We start from the raw sequence: 15,619 nt of genomic DNA, 5'->3' as shown, positions 1-15,619 counted from the left end.
AATGGCTGCTCCCTGCCTGGCTGTGCAGTCTGGCGTCCAGCAGAGCCTGAGCACGGGCGCTGTGCCCCCTTTCTGTGCGGGTAGGCTGCCCACGTTCCAGGGCGGCCTGGTGCGGCCAAGCAGCCTGCAGATCAGTATCCTTGCTGGGGCCGCTTCTCCTTGGTGGGGGGGTGCGGGGTGTCCTAGCAGGTGAGAGAGCTCCTTGACCGTGTTCCCTCCCAGATGCCTTTGAGCTGTACATGTTCCACTTTGCCTACCACGTCGTCAACCCGTCGGCATCCCTCACGGTGAGTACTCCTCCTGGGCTGGGGATGGGGCTTGGTGCCATTGCAAGGGCAGCGGGATTGGAATTGCTTGTCACCCGCTGGGTGCGCTGTATTTGTGGTCTCGTGGGAGCTCTGGAAAGGGTGACAAACAGAACTCTTCTGGAGAGCAGGGGCAGATTTGTCACTTGAAGAAACGTTCCTGAGATTCACAAAGTCTTTAGTGAGGCTGAGGCAACGGTGCGGCATTTCCTGTGGCTAGTTCTGATCACCGCCGTTTCCCAAAGTAAAAATCTTCGTGTGTAAGCTTTTTTTTTTTTTTTTTTTTCAGAAACATTGTCCTTCTATTGTTTGATTATGAAGTTTAACGTGCCAACGCTGCACAGAGAATGAGGCACGCTGTAATGGAGGGCTCGGAATGAATTCTTGCCACTTGGGGATTTTTAACGAATGCCGAAATCTCAAACACCCGGGTGTTTTTGCTTTTTGCTCCACCCCTGGGGTCAGTCCTTCCCTTGTCTGCTCACTGTCAGCTGAATGTGTGGTGGCATTGTTCATTGTCGACATGCATTATGTATTGCGTGATGCGCTTGAGAAACCTTGGATTTTGGTCGTAAGAGCGAGTGTGGATCCGGCCTCCCGGATACTGACACTCTTGCAAGCGTGGCTTGCCATGGAAGTGTGGCATGGCTGGAGGAAACGTTAGACTGAGTCACACCTCGGTGGGGAAAGACGGTCCCTGGGGTTCGAAGTTGCAGCTCTGCAGTCATGAGACAAGGGCACTAGCCCTGTGCTGTTGGGACACTGAGGACAGCAATTCGAGCCAACGTTGAAAGCAGTTGCAGTGAAGTGTGGAAGCAAGTTCCCCTCTATCGGCAGTCAACAGTGCCGTGAATGCAATCATAGCACTCATTGCTTGTTAAGGGGGCAGACTGGTCTTAGAGCTATTTTTTTTATTTACCAACCAATTTGAATAAACTGCACGTCATTATAGAGTTTTTGTGTTGATTTTAAATCTGCCATTTGATTTTTTGTAAGCTGAATATATTTTGAGTTAATTAATGATTAATTGCTGTTATTTTGGGTCACAGTTACAATTTACCACTCCATACAGAATGGCAATTACCATGTGGCTAGGCAGACAAATGACTAAAGAATACAACATAAGAACTTTTTTGATTCAGCTATTTTTGGTCATTTTACAACACAGTGAACTTCGCTTCTCCCACGCTTTGCGAGAAATGGCTCACAGGTGGTGCCAATTGAACACAATAATAATTTTCGAAAGCCTCCATTTGAAAAATTTGTTTCCAACATTGTATTCTCCACACGTTTTGGTATCAGAAGCAAAATGAATAAAGTTGTACCTGCTCTTGGTGCCAAGATATCTGAGGGCGAAATGCTAGCTGTGCATTGCAAGAAAAGTGGCGATCACCATCGAATTCTGCGCTAACTGAGCTGCAGAGTGCACTTTAAAATGCTATTATAATATAATAACAAAATATGGTGCCTTTTGATGAGGAAATTTACACACTGATAGAAAAGTGGCCGCGGAGAACAAAATTGCCATTTTTCAGAAAACGCTTTTTTTGACCATGTTTTGGCCCAAAGACCCAACTGCCCCCTTAACGCACCAAATGCCAAAATCTTGAAGACAGGCCCCTGCATTCATTTGCCCGCACTGCGGCTCACAACTCCCGAATGTTGAAGTGTGGGATCAGTGCAGCCTGCCTAAGCTTTCTTTTTCGGAAATATACACTCGGGCTGGGTTTGGGAAAGTTGTTTGTTTCATTTCAAATGTTTGTCCTGGAAAAGCGGCACAAACTTCAACATTTGGAAGTCGTGACATCACAGATGCAATGTGGGCAAGTGAATACAGGGGGCGATACCTGTCTCCACGCTTTATTGATTTGCTACGTTAATAAGCCGCTGGCGCTGCCATGAGTGCTACGTTTGCATTTGTGCCACTGTTCTCTGCCACTAGAGGGAAACTTGTTTCCACACTTTAGTGTCCCTTTAACCCTTTCGGGACCGCCGAAAAAAGTGATGAAAAAGGGAGGTCTCGCTACAAATTTTTTATTACATAAAGCAAAGGCACCATCCTGCCTTAGCATATACCAAAATGCAGCTAATTATATGTTCTTTGACATACAATTCCAAGTTTTACTTCAACACTGATGACAGAACTATGAAAAAAATCTGAAATTAAGAACTTCGTAAAAAAACTACAGATAAAGAGAGCAAAAAGCGTAAATATAAAAATATTAGAAAAGAATAAAATTATTTCAGGATATACAAAATCTAATGCAATGCTTTGGTTCTTCATCGCAAAAGTTTGATGCGGCTAGGTGTAATTGGTTTTTTGTTTTGTCTGTGATCTCTTTGGCACTAGGGCCATGGCTACATCGTCGCCCAGGTACACGCCAGGCTCTCGTCTCAGCGAAAACTTGATCCGTTTCTGCGCTGGTGGCAGGAGATCACTACCATAGGTAGTTAACACCCTAGCGAACAAATATAAACCAGCCAGAACATATTTTGAGCGCACATACCTACTCCACGGCCAATTGAAACCGAAACCAACACCCACCTTTGAGCGCGATTTGATGTTCCAGGCTGATCGACACCCGAATCCTCACTCGAACTGAAAATCGATCTCTAAAGCCGCATTCCGACTCTTCACTGCCACTCTCATCGTTAAAATCCACAGTAGAAGGCGAAGATATGCGAGACGAGACGAGGTGGATTTCTTATCGCGCTCGCGCGAGTATGACGCCATGTTTGTTTACATTCGAAGCCACTGCCCGTCAGAATAAAATATCTGATGCGTTGCCACCTGGCGATAAAAAAAGAAACTTCACAAAAAAGACAATTCTAGTTTTCAAACTATCTCCTAGATGTCGCTAGGTGTTCCATCGAGCGAAAATTGGTATTCTGCAGGCTCGCAAAACCATCGATCATGTGTGATCGATGGCCTATGGAGCGGTCCCGAAAGAGTTAAAGTGCTTTCTCTTCTGTCAGATGGAGGAAAGTACTCTGCAAAGGCAGCCACAGTTACGAGCCATTACTACTATCAAGGAAACACAGAGGTGGCAAAGTGGGAGCTGTGGGGTATTCAACAGGGGGAAAGTTAAGTTTTTTTTTTCTTTAGAGACAGTTGGTGGTGAGTGTGCAGTTATTTACCACTTTACAGGTTTGTTTGGGTATCTGGTTAGTTGCAGTCACACTCGGTAGCAGCTGACCAACTATCTCCTTGAATCTTGAAGCTGTCGCTGCCTTACCAGCATGTTGTCACTCAGCTCGGCAGATTCTTGCCTGAAGCCACTCGCTGTTAGTGCAAGCAGGCAGCTCAGTGGTTTTTTCTACTTGGTCGTCCTTGAAATGGTGCCAAGCAGTGCAAGCTAGCCGAAGGGAGTGTGGGCAGAGGTGCTCTGTTCCAAAAGTTAGAGCACGAAAAACACGACATAGAAGAAGCATGGCGGGACAAGCGCTCACTCCCAACTAAATCTGTTGGAAACATCATCACATATGATATACTACATACAATTGTTTATTTCAGGGGCCATTCGCACTGTGCTCCTCAGAAAAAAGAAGTATAATGAAAATTTTTAAAACGTGCACATTCAGGGTGAAGCTCCTAGAAAGAGCGCCTCGTTGCCACATAGGAGCACAGACGTGTCGCTAATGCAGTGGCTGCCATTTTTCTTGATATATAATAGGCTTCTAACAGTTCCTGGGCCAGACTGTTCTCACTTCTGCCAAGAACTTTAATCTGCTCAAAAGAAGCTTTGCAGGTGCTCTTTTCGCAATGCACAAATAAATGCGCACATCTTACTGTTAAGACGAACTGTAAATGATCGTGATACTCGCCGCGGTGGCTCAGTGGCCGAGGCGTTGTGCTGCTGAGCACGAGGTCGCGGGTTTGACGCCCGGCCGCGGCGGCCGCTTTTCTGATGGAGGCGAAAAGCCAGAACGCGCGTGTGTACGAGATTTTGGCGCACGTTAAAGATCCCCAGGTGGTCAAAATTAATCCGGAGCCCTCCATTGCAGCTCGCCTCATCGCCTGCGTTGCAGTGGTGCGTTAAACCCTACAATCAATGAAATGATCATGACAAATTGAGTGATAAATGCGGTGCAGAGAGCGCCTGTCCCACGGTGCTTCTTGTGTGCCTTTGTTGGCCACTCGGGGGCAAGAGAGTGGTGCCGTGCGTGCAGGGAGCGGCCCCCGGGCCCCCTGCCCCGCAGCAGCATCCCATGCTGGTGGTGGACGTGGCCATGGGGGACGGGCAGCAGCAGCAGCAGCGCAGCGCCGGCTGGGTGTCCCCCTCCGGTGGCGCTGGTGGCAGCGAGGGGGTGTACCTGGCCCTGGTGCAGGACTACCTGCACTACTTCCTGCCAGCCGACCACGAGAACCCTCCCGATCTGCCCGGATACGACCAGCCGGCCCTGTTTGCAGGGGCAAGCCCCCCTCCCAGGCAAGGCGCTGGGGCGAGGGATGGGGGTGCCCGTTGTTTCTCTCCGCATCCGCTGCTCTTGCGCCGTTCACTTCCAGGGCGCACCAAGTGGCCCAGCTCTTGGTGGGGCTTCAGTGGTGGCACAGTCTGTGCGCAGGTCTCGTTCAGCGGCGTCGCCTTAAAAAGGCTGTCTCAGTGGGACATAACGCAACCCAAGCGAACCTAAACCCTGCCTAACCTATTCAGACCCAATCAAAAACTGACCCAAACACAAGCTAACGTAATCCAACCTACCTTGACCAGGCATTTCTCAATTTCCTTTCACTGAACACAGCCTGGTGCGACACGGCGACCTGCACAAAGGCTCTCCTCTGTGGTGATGCGAGGATGTGTGTCCAGATGGAGGGGCCATGTGGGGTCTATGGAAGGGAAATGGAAACGCAGTTGGGCACAGGGTGTTTTGGGAGGCAGCTGCTTCCATCCAAGTTCATATTACATACGAGCGAAATGTTTGCCACAGAGAGAGAGGCAAAGGGACTTTATTGAAAAACCAAGCACAGGAAGGTCGGCCTGATGATTCCAGCTCTGGCCAGGGACAGAGCATGTTGGGGTGAAGGGGAGGGGGGGGGGGGGGAAGAAAAGTATACAAGACATGCTTATACTTTCATTTCATTTCATTTCATTTCATTTATTTACTCTAAATGCCGTGAGGCGTTACAGAGAGGAGGGGTACAATATTAAACAACAAGAGAAAAGGAAACAGCAGGGTGGTTGCAAAAAGTGATCGCTGACTGCAGACTTGAAGTGCGCAGCGTCGCTGATGGAGACGATGGAGGCTGGAAGGTGATTCCACTGCAAGCTGGTCATTGGAACAAACGAGTTCAGGTGGAGGTTTGTTCGGGAGTTTGGCACACCAACTTTTAACGGATGACCAATGCGTGATGACACGTATGGTGGAACTGAAAAAAGGGATTGTTTTAACGTCTGACTGGTGTAAAATATTTTATGGAAAACACATAGGCGGGGTATCATACGACGGGTTGCAAGATCAGGCAGTTGTAATATTTGTTTCATGTTAGTGACACTGGATGACCGGGAATAATCAGAATGAATGAAACGAGTGGCTCGATTTTGGATAGCTTCAAGTATGGAGATGTGGAGATGAGATTGGCAGAATGTGGATCCCATACAGAAGAGGCGTATTCAATCTTCGGCCGTACAAGGGTTTTGTAAAGCTGCAGTTTTAATGAAGTGGGAGCTCGAGAGAAATTACGTCAAAGGAAGCCGAACATGCGGTTAGCATTATTGCTAATATATTCAATGTGCGGGTGCCACGAAAGGTTATCTTAAATCTGAACGCCAAGGTGGTAGGTGGTAACCGATGAAAGAGGGGAGCCGTTAAGGAAATATGTGTTTACAGGGGGTGTGCTTGATTGTTCGTGTTAACCTCTCATATTTGCACAGGTCGACGTTTAGTTTCATTAGCCAGGTGTTGCACCAGGCTGAAATTGTGTTAAGGTCGGTTCGAAGTTTTGAGAGGTCAGAAGGTTCGCATATATTTCTATATATAACACAATCGTCAGCGAAAAGACGTATTGATGAGGTTATGGTATCAGGGAGATCATTATTATAACTTAGGAAGAGAAGAGGCCCCAAATCTGATCCCTGAGGGACACCAGACGTAACAGGACAGTGAGGAGATTCGTTATCATTGATAGTTGCATATTGGAAGTGATTTGCAAAAAAACATTCAATCCATCTTAAATTGTTAGGGTCAATGCTCAGTTTGCTAAGTTTATAAAGTAGTAGTGGATGGGAGACGCAGTCAAATGCCTTCGCGAAATCAATGAAAATGCAATCGACTACTGACGTAAGATCCAACCAAGAACAGAGGTCATTAGTAAAGGTGATCAGTTGAGCTTCACAAGAATGATTCTGGATTATTGCATTTCATCACAAGTGAACTAGAAGAGGCAACTGAGGGAAGGTTGCAATGCTGGTGGAGGAAGAGCGGAGAGGAGAGCGCGGGACTAGGATTACGGGAGTGCAGGCACAAGTGGGGATGGAGAACTGGGGATGTTTTAACTAGAAGCACAATGAAGGCGGGAGAAAACACAGGGCATAAGCACACTGCGGTACACACTGCGGTGGTCACACCCCAGATAGACAGAGCAGACTTGCATCGCTGATGGACAGAACTTCCTCTCAGCCTGCCACCCCTGGCAGCATTAAAGCAGTACAGCGAGGTTCCTCGATTTTCAAGACACGCTAGCACCCCACTGCGAAGGGGATGCCACCAGCAGTCACCCAACCAATCTGCTGCTAGGGAAGGAAGGCTGGCACTGTGGGTGGCATGATCGAGCTGCTTCTCTCCAATTCTTTTGAAACAAAAGTGAGCCTTACTTTAAACATTGTGTGGGCAAGCAAGAATTCTGCGTCGTGTTTTCATTTTTGCGCCAGCCTGAGTGCCAGGCCCTAGAGTACTGACAGAAATTTTTTGTTACCTTTTGTTTTTGTGCTGCTGCCTACCAGCCCAGCAGTCATAGAATGGCACTTTAAGTGGTTGGTTGCAGCGTAGATCAATTACTTATACAGCCTCGTGCCAGTTTTGGTTGGGACAACACAAACAGTGAGGTGGATGTTTCCGTACAAGATTTCTATTCAAAATTTTTTATACTACTAGTGGTAGTTTGTTAACTCCTTTATTATAATTTTCTACGACAACTTGATGAAAATTTCGGATTTCATGTTTAGTTCGCAACTGTGTATATGAAAACGTTATAAAAACGGGTGTTGTTGGAAAGTGCATTAAATCACTGTATTTTATGTTACTGCAATTAGTGCCTAACCAACCAGTATGGCTAGAAGAAGAAAAATGCTTTTTAGACCCCTAAAATTCACTAAATTTCCCACGGTGACGAAAGGGTAAAGTACAGTCAAACCCTGCAATAACGAAATTAGTGAGGAAAGCCAAAAAATTCTGTTTTGCAGGAATTTTATTGCTGCGAGAATGAAACAAAAACGACAGGAAATTCACCTGTGAACCGAAAATTCATGTCCGAGAGTTTGTTATAGTATTACTTTGCAAGCCTTACAGTAAAGGAAGGTTCGTTGTGCTTCTTCGATGTTTTATGTTGCGTTAAGACAGAAGCCTTCTTGATGATTTTCTGCGTTGGTGCCTGATGGTTGCGGCACTGCTGACACGACGACGATAATTGATAGAGGGTTTTCAAAACTATATTTAAACAGAAGACATATACAGAATATTTACAGACTGAAGACAGAGTTAACGAAGTAAGAAATAAAGGGAGAGTCTTAGTCAGCTACAACTTTGTGCACGCGGCACCCCTGCCAGCGACGGACCCTGACCTAAGACTACCCAGGTTGCGAGATCCTCCCTAGCCGAACCTGGCTAGCCCGGCAATACGCCGGCCGTGCGTAGCACATTAAACCTTGAGGATTCCGACCTCAAGACGTCGTGTCTCGTGGTTTTAATGGGTCACTCAGTCTGCACCCCTGATACACAGGCCAATCAGCATCCCCCTGGCGATCTGATTGGTTGGGTTACCACATCCAGGCTTAAACTGCGGCCCCCAAAACCTTGAAACAGAGGTCACCCTCTCTCACCAGAAACAAAAGGAAACGATCAAAAGGAAATGAACCAACTACAACAAGCATTCAGAAAAACGCGGAAACAGTGCAAGCGCCAGGGACCAGCTTCTAGGAATGCGACCTGCGTCGCTCGTCCAAGACCGGACAGCCACTGCAAACCACCTGGAACCCATAACTGTCCGTCTTAACGAAACCCGGCGCACCTCCAAGATTCTACGCCGCTGACAGGCGATGCCCTGATAATTGGACCCCGCGCCAGAATCAACGCGTAGAGCACACAGGATATGGCGGCCGCCGCAGGCGTCGCATCTCCCGCATCCACCCCGGCCCGCTACTTGAACGCGCCCTCACTGCGCGTGTTGGCGGACCAACAAAGGGAGAACTGTCACTATAAATCGGCCACTGTCCAACCACAGCTGGCAGCTCCAAGCTCCCCCGTCTCCTGGGCCACAGAACCAGCTGCCGCCAAGCTCCCGGAATGCTTTTCGAGCTGCCGGGCTACCAACATTTTCCCACAGTTGCACCACGCGCACTGACCAAAACAGTGTGACAACGCGGTTGAGGCCCAAGACATTATGTCCTCACACCGGTGGCTTGACCCAGAGGCCGTTCGCTTTTGACAGGCTGGCTGCCATAAAGTCATTCATTCTTCAGTCCCGGAACCGCCGCTCCCTCTGTGTTCAACACTTCCCGCGTTGCTGGCGCCTGGAACCCTTACACTTACCTTGCAGCAACTTCACAGCTCAGCTCTCACCATACAAGAAGACAAGAAGTGGTTCATTGCTAGTCATTGTGCGCGCCTGAGAACAGCTGAATGGTGTCAAATGCATCCAAAACATACTGCTGACGGGGCGTAGACATGTGGCCACAACGGGGGGTTTGGCGTAGTCTTTGGGTGCAGCAGTGCCGGCTCTTCCGCGTGTCTTGACGTGGTTCCTCTGTGGCTACCCTGTGGTGACCCAGGCAGTAGGAGGTACCTGGGAGGACGCAGAAGCGTTGCTGTGCGAGGGCCATCGCCGCGTAGGTTGGTGGGCATAGATGCTGGACGCAGGCATTCGACCGTCATCGCTAGGCCGCCAATGCACAGGTTGACAGAGCGACTCAGAGGCTGGCACCAATGTAATGTCGGCCCACTCCAACTCAGGCTTGCAGGGCGTTTTCCAGGCCCGGCCACGTCCCCCTGGCTCGCTCCTTCTAGACTGTCTGCCTCTCATGCTGCCTGCTCCTGCTGTGCTCTTGCACTTGCTCAGCCACTTGTCCCGGGCTGAAATATCCCCTCCCGGGTAGTCGTGGCAGGCTCTGAGGGGCTTTATTTGCCTTGGCCATGCTGGTCACTCTGCCTGACCTGTGGTGCTCGGGACGTTCCATGTTTGGTCTGCCTCTGAAAGGCCTGAAAAGCAACGTCCTCTTCTACTTTGGCCCATCGTTCGTGCCCATCATCCCAGTCCCCTCGGGCGATTGGCCTCTGAACCATGACAAGACGAAGGGACAGGCCGCAGCGCTGTCTGCTTCCTTCTCCCTGTGTCCGTATTGAGTTTGCACTACTTCAGGAGGCTAGAACAACTACAGTCGAGTCCACTCACAACAATGTCCAAGTTCCAGGGAAGTCCCGTCGTCATAACCTAATTGTTATAAGCGGATTGCGAAAAGACGAAACAGAGCTTGCACAATTTTATTTGCACACAAGCAGGGTCGTACTTATTCACACTTATTTGCAGAAACAAAGCCATAGTCAGTGAGCTTTGTTTTCTGCACGCAAAGCTGGCGCAGATCTTTTTCTAGAGCATTTACAGGTGCTCACCTAGCTGAGCGAAAGGCTCTGTATCATGCATTGGGCCTCCTGCGAAGACACTACCTGAGTAGGCTGCACAACTGCGTTGCCACGGTCGTCACTGCCACCGCTCTCCGCAGCATGTATCCGCGCAACGATTGCCCCTCCAGTGAGGCGCTCGGGCGTTTCAAAACGTCGGCCCTGACGTCCCATCTGAGGAAAAACGGGGGCAGTCGAAGAAGCAGCCAGTCAAATTCAAAGCGGTGCGCACGCGACACAACCAGACGCGCTAGTTTGCGAGCGGTTGTGGGGCAATGCCAAAGCGGCGACGCCAATAGGGTGTTTTGGGAGGGAAACTGCTCTCCTCCTCCCTCACCTCCTTGCAAACGGTGCAGTCAGCTTGTTTCTGAGGGCGCATCGCGGCTTGCGGAACGTGTCGTCACCTGGCAGCAGCCCGCATGTCGGTGCACGCTGTGACCGGATTCAATCTTTGTATCCGATATTGCAGCACTGGAGCATTGTAATAAGCGGTTTATTCTATAGGAGTGCATGGTGCCATGGTTTTTCATTGTTACATCCTATATATTGTTGTAACTGATACCGTTAAAGTGGGCTCGACTGTAGACCAATTGTTGATACTTCTAGAGCCCTCTCTTAAAGGAGCCATGAAGAGAAAATGCAAGTTGGTTTTATTCGAAAGATTTCGTGTTTTATAGTGCCCCCAGCGCTTGTCCGGATACAAACAGTGCTTTATTCACTGAGAAATTAAACAATTTAGGTTAAAATTTTGATTTTCCCGCTCAATCGTGCGTTTTCGTGGTCCCAAGTGACATCACGGGAACCGACCGCTCGGCAGCCTAGAGTACCTTCATTCACGCATCCGCCGTACAGGGTAGAGACACGTAACGCTGGCGCCGCCATGTTCGGTTGCTCGCTCGCCGCCAAAGCAAGTCATTGTGTCAAAACCGCGCTAAAATTATCGCTGCAATGCGGTTTACTGAAGAAGTTTGAATCATATTGTCTGTTTCGCGTTGCTAGGTCTCGTGGGAAACGAAAAGAATAACGCGTTGAGCCCGTTGGCCCAATTGCGGCGGCACGGGACCGTTCAAAGGTTGTCTCCACCCTGTACAGCGGTGTTGGTCTGTTCCCGCGTTTCTTTACGTTCCGTAACCTAGATGGCGCCACCATACCGTGGCAAGCGTTTGGTTTGTTTTTGCCCGCATTTAAACCTGGCTTGTTTTTGTTCTGGGAGAAAATATTCGTTCCCTGAAACAGTGCTCGCTCGACAAATGGGGTCACGTAAGACACCGTTGCTTGCGTCAATCGGCCAGTGTCGTCTGAGACAACCCCAAGCCCCGTAGTGCTGTGCAGCTAAACCAAAGCATGCTGTGCGCAGTACGAACAGCAGAACGCATCAGTACTTCTATGTTTACATGTGCTTTCGTAACTTCCACTGTTTGTCCCATCATTCTTATTGCTTTGTAAAGAATGTGCCCTAAATTTAAGCGCAAATCGCTCGTTCGTCTAGTTTGTAAGCTCTACCTAATTTGCGTCTGCTTCTGCCAGCCTCCGCCAATCGCAGAGCTTAGCCCATGTGACATCACAGGTTCTGTTGCGGGAAATGAGCTGGTGGGTCGCATGACCATTCCCGTTTTTCCTAATTATGTAGCTTATTTGAGCGAAGTTTACGTTAAAAGTGGTGTCAGTATGATTCTAACGAGACAATCTTTTGAATGAACCAAACTTGTGTTTTCTCTTCATGGCTCCTTTAAAGAAGCCTTGAGTAGGTTTCAAAGGCCGTGATTTCATGCTTGTGGTTGTGGGGGTAATATCCAAGGAACATCTGAGTGCAAATAATGGTTTTAGAATGTTAAGGATTGGCCGAGTTATCACTTCTCAAAAGGCCGGCCATAAGGCCTGGGGCTTCTGCCCTTTTCAAGTAGCGGGTCAGAGAGGGAGGGGAGCAAACACACCATGCTTGCTCACGACAATAATTTAAGGTTTCCACAGCAGGTAGCCCTGCCTGCCGAGGAAGGTTCTGGCAACAGCCTTGTCAAAACATCACTGCGCAGAAAGTTGGAACTCGAATACGGCTTTGCTTGAGCAGTGGTAACAGAACATAAGCGTCACAGGAGAAAGCATTCGCCACAGCACTTCACCAAAGCACTTCAATGTCCGGAGGCTCACGGCATGGCGGGAAAAGGCTGTCCGCTTCCATCGTGCGAGCTCCTTGAAGGTGGCTGGCGGCGGCTGGTCTCTCCTGGCTGGCGCACTCCCGGCTGGGGACTCCCCTCGCTGACAAGCGCCGCTGCGCTTACCTACCTTGCACAAAACGTGCCACGCCCCCCTCCATTGCACATCTGTCCACCGTGCGTTCACAGATTGCAGGAGAAGTGGCGCGCGGCAGTTCAAACGGAATAATGCGAGCGTTCACCGGGGAGAATCCCTACACCACCACAACTAGCGGCCCGCTTGCATTTTTTACATGTGCCGAACCGGTCCCTCGGGGGCAGGTTCTCGTAGAAAAGGCTTAGCATCGCTGCTGTTTTTTGATCGCCGCTATACCAAGCCACTGTGATGACAGTGCTCATTGCAGTTTTTCACTCACTGTCAGCCCCTTTCATGCACGTGTGAACAAGCTTCTGCCAACACACTGGCAGTCGGTGACAAGTTTTAGCTGCTGTGGCCTATGTTGTGCCTGCACGGGTTGTGCGCACAGTGCTTCCACCTGCAGAAGACGCTTCATGCGTTTCAGCCTTATCCATTTTTATAATTGACGCACCATAGCTACAACCTCAGATAAGCTTGTTGGATGCATGATAAAGATCGGCGTTTGTCGCTGCAAAGGTGCGCTGTGCTGGAGGAGAGTCCCTTGCACTGATGGCCGCCCGCACGGCCTGAATCTTCGGCGGTTCCCGGGAGCCGGAAATGGGGATTGGGTGCAGCGTTTGATGGGACCCGCCAATAGTGGTGCCGTAGTTTCAGCACCAGCTGCATCACAGAGGCTGTGCCACTTCTCTGCATTCGTGGAGAGGTGCCATGGCTGTTGGGGAAAATGGCGACCAAGGTGAAAGGGAAAGAGGGGGAGATTTTTTGTTTGCGTGATTGTGCAGCCCCTGCATTAGATAGAGGTGTAATAGTTAGTACGTGTAGTCGTGAGAGGGCTGCGTGGCGACCTTTGGGAGCCTGTTCAGGGCCCCTTTGAGGAGGCAGCGGCAGTGACGCCCTGTGGGATTAACCCGGTGCAGTGCGCTGCACTACCGGGACCTGTGGGGCAGCCCTGGGCCGGCCGCAGTGGGGCCGGTGCACCGGCACCCGAAGCTGGAGTCGTGCCTGATCCGCAAGGAGGTGCTGGCCTCGCTGTGCGCCCCCAACAGCCCCTCCTTCCACCAGCAGCAGCACAGCGGCGGCTGCGGGGCGTCCCCGGCGGGCCTGCATGGCGGCAGCAGCCCCAACGTGCGCGTCTCCCACTGCTTCCTCGAGATCCTGCTCGAGTTCTGGCTGGGAAGGCAGCAGCAGCAGCAGCTGTCCTCCCCGGCTGGGGCCATGCTGCACCACCACTCCTTCAGCGTCATGGCCGAGGTGGGTGGCGAGACTGCGTGCAGCTCGGCTGATTTCCTTGAAGGGCCTTTCGTCACTCGCTCCGCTCTGTCCCAGCACCAAAGACGTTTTCTGAGCGAAAAGAAAGGTAACCATTATTGTAGAACTTTCAAATGCCGCACTAGAAGGAGGTAATATGTGCCGGAGTGACGTAATACAGCCAAACCCTGCACTAACGAAATCCCACGACTACGAAATTCCCGCGGCAATGAAATGTTTTCAAATACCTGCAAACGTCCATAGAAGCCCATGTATTTTGCTCCTCCTGGCAACAAAATGTGTCGGGACAGTGATCCAGAATTAATACAATCCACGGCAAGCCTTTGGATGTTATCTACTGTATAAACAGGAATATAGGTCGGCCCGGTATATACCTAGGTCAACCCCCTACCTTGAGGTGGGAAAAGTTGACAAAAAAAAAATTACACCCATCTTTCCGCGAGGGAACCCTAGTGTGATGCGACGCATCGGGGGGTTCAATTGGTGTTGCCGTTGGGTTGATTCTCTAAGTCACGTGAAACGTGTTGTGAACGCGTATGATGCATTTCCATCACATGCGATGGCTGTTCCAGCAGAAGAACAGTTCCCAGACCGAATGAGCTTGCGTCGCAAGATACGATAGTATTGCGAGCAGGATGGTACTTCGCAACGCACAGGTCTGAGGTGAGCATTGCCTTTACCTGATTAAAGGCAGCCTCCTGAGGCGGTGCCCATTGCCACGCATTTCGCTCGCCTAACAAGGCGCGAATAGGGGCTGTTACGTGCGAAAGATTGGGCAGGAAGCGACCGATATGATTGGCCATGCCGAGAAAGCGCCTGACACCGGCAACGTCGTTGGGTGCTTCCAAGTTGCGCAGTGCTTCGAGTTTTCCGGGACTTGGCGAAATACCTTTGCCTTCTATGACAACACCCAGAAACTCCCACTCGGGCTTGACCAAAGCAGCATTTTGCTTTGTTGAGCTTCACGCCGGCTTTCCTCAGTCGTTCCAGAACCTCAGCAAGTCGCTTGTCGTGCTCTTCACGGTCTTTTCCGAAGACGAGGATGTCATCTATCATGTTGACGTCATTTTGCTGTCCCTCCAAAATACGAGCCATTTCACGCTGAAAATACTCTGGTGCCGAAGTCAGTCCGAAAAGAAGACGGCAGTAGCAGTAGCGTCCGAATGGCGTGACAAATGTGGTATACTCTTGGCATTCTTGAGACAACCGCACTTGGTGAAACCCTGCTGTGGTGTCGAGTTTTGAGAACACTTTTGCGTCTCCAAGTTGCCCGAGTACCCATTCGACCGTTGGAAGCATGTGCCTTTCGCGGAGAACCTCTTTGTTAAGCTTCGTTAGGTCTACGCATACAGTCTACGCTCGTTACAGCGGATCCGGCAACAACGGACTTTCGGTTACAACAGACCATTTCTGTTGGTTTGCCTGGTACCCATGCATTTAACTGCCCTTCAAGCCCTTGTGGCTTTGGCAGACCCGCATTTGTATTCTGTTTTCTGGAATCAATAAACACTATTATTATTATTATTAAATGGAGTCCACTCCGCTCACAACGGACCCGGCTAGAGCAGACTATCGGCTACAACAGACTAAATTTTAGGCGAAAATTGTTTCGACTGAACGTTTATAGCGGACTTCCGCGGGGCCGGCGCCCGGTGTGCTTTTTCGTTTATTTTGGCAAGAAAACTATTATGTCTGGCAACATTGCTGGCAGCCGGGACGTTGGAGCAGCCAAGCCAAGCCAGTGGCTTTTTTTTTTTGTGCGACCAGCGGCATGAGCGGCAGGGTAGCTGATTTCACTGTCGGATAAATTAAGCGTAATTAACGCTGTTGAACACGAGGAAAAACAGGCTGACATCACCACAAGTACAGGCCTGTCTAAGCACAGTGTCCGCTGTACCGTCAAGAACAAGGCCGCTGCCGAT

The 15,619-nt window shown here is 49.9% G+C and overlaps 1 protein-coding gene across 2 annotated transcripts in view; it reads left to right on the top strand.

Moving 5' to 3' along the window:
* The window catches only part of LOC144165197 (sphingomyelin phosphodiesterase 4), a 78,227-nt gene that overhangs the window by 9,183 nt on the left and 53,425 nt on the right, over positions 1–15,619 (top strand). For both annotated transcript variants that reach the window (XM_077695317.1, XM_077695316.1), the window contains exons 4-7: positions 29–134; positions 223–287; positions 4,476–4,735; positions 13,346–13,679. In XM_077695317.1, the coding sequence (XP_077551443.1) occupies positions 29–134; positions 223–287; positions 4,476–4,735; positions 13,346–13,679 (765 nt within the window). The remainder of the gene's footprint in view (positions 1–28; positions 135–222; positions 288–4,475; positions 4,736–13,345; positions 13,680–15,619) is intronic.

The sequence above is a fragment of the Haemaphysalis longicornis genome, unplaced genomic scaffold (genome assembly GCF_048455015.1).
Source record: "Haemaphysalis longicornis isolate Haplotype H1 unplaced genomic scaffold, Haemaphysalis longicornis Haplotype H1 scaffold_14, whole genome shotgun sequence".
Taxonomy (NCBI): domain Eukaryota; kingdom Metazoa; phylum Arthropoda; class Arachnida; order Ixodida; family Ixodidae; genus Haemaphysalis; species Haemaphysalis longicornis.
Note: the sequence above shows the minus strand (reverse complement) of the source record. Positions and strands in the feature narration are given on the sequence as shown.